Genomic DNA, 314 nt, shown 5'->3' with positions numbered 1-314 from the left:
GCCTGCGGGGTGGAGGGGAGGGGCCGGGCAGAGCTTGACGGGGGCGCCGGGGCGGGCTGAGCCGCCTCTGCCCTGCCCAGGTGCTGGACCTCGGCCACAACGAGCTGTCCTTCGTTCCCCCCGACCTGCCCGAGGCCCTGGAGGAGCGGCACCTGGAGGGCAACCGCATCGCCAGCGTGGGCCCCGAGGCCTTCCTCAGCACGCCCCGCCTGCGTGCCCTCTTCCTCAGGTGGCGGCGATGGGCGGTCGGTCAGGAGAGGGGAGGACGGTGGCACCGGCCTCTCCCCCGCCCTCACCCCGCCTCCCCTCCCCCC

At 76.1% G+C, this 314-nt stretch overlaps 1 protein-coding gene across 1 annotated transcript in view; it reads left to right on the top strand.

Annotated features, from left to right (window-relative positions):
- Positions 1–314, top strand: part of PODNL1 (podocan like 1) — a 6,314-nt gene that overhangs the window by 5,812 nt on the left and 188 nt on the right. The window contains exon 8 of the mRNA XM_021715231.1: positions 81–229. Within this exon, the coding sequence (XP_021570906.1) occupies positions 81–229 (149 nt within the window). The remainder of the gene's footprint in view (positions 1–80; positions 230–314) is intronic.

The sequence above is a fragment of the Carlito syrichta genome, unplaced genomic scaffold (genome assembly GCF_000164805.1).
Source record: "Carlito syrichta isolate Samal-C Ts95f unplaced genomic scaffold, Tarsius_syrichta-2.0.1 Scaffold306874, whole genome shotgun sequence".
In the NCBI taxonomy this organism is placed as follows: domain Eukaryota; kingdom Metazoa; phylum Chordata; class Mammalia; order Primates; family Tarsiidae; genus Carlito; species Carlito syrichta.
Note: the sequence above shows the minus strand (reverse complement) of the source record. Positions and strands in the feature narration are given on the sequence as shown.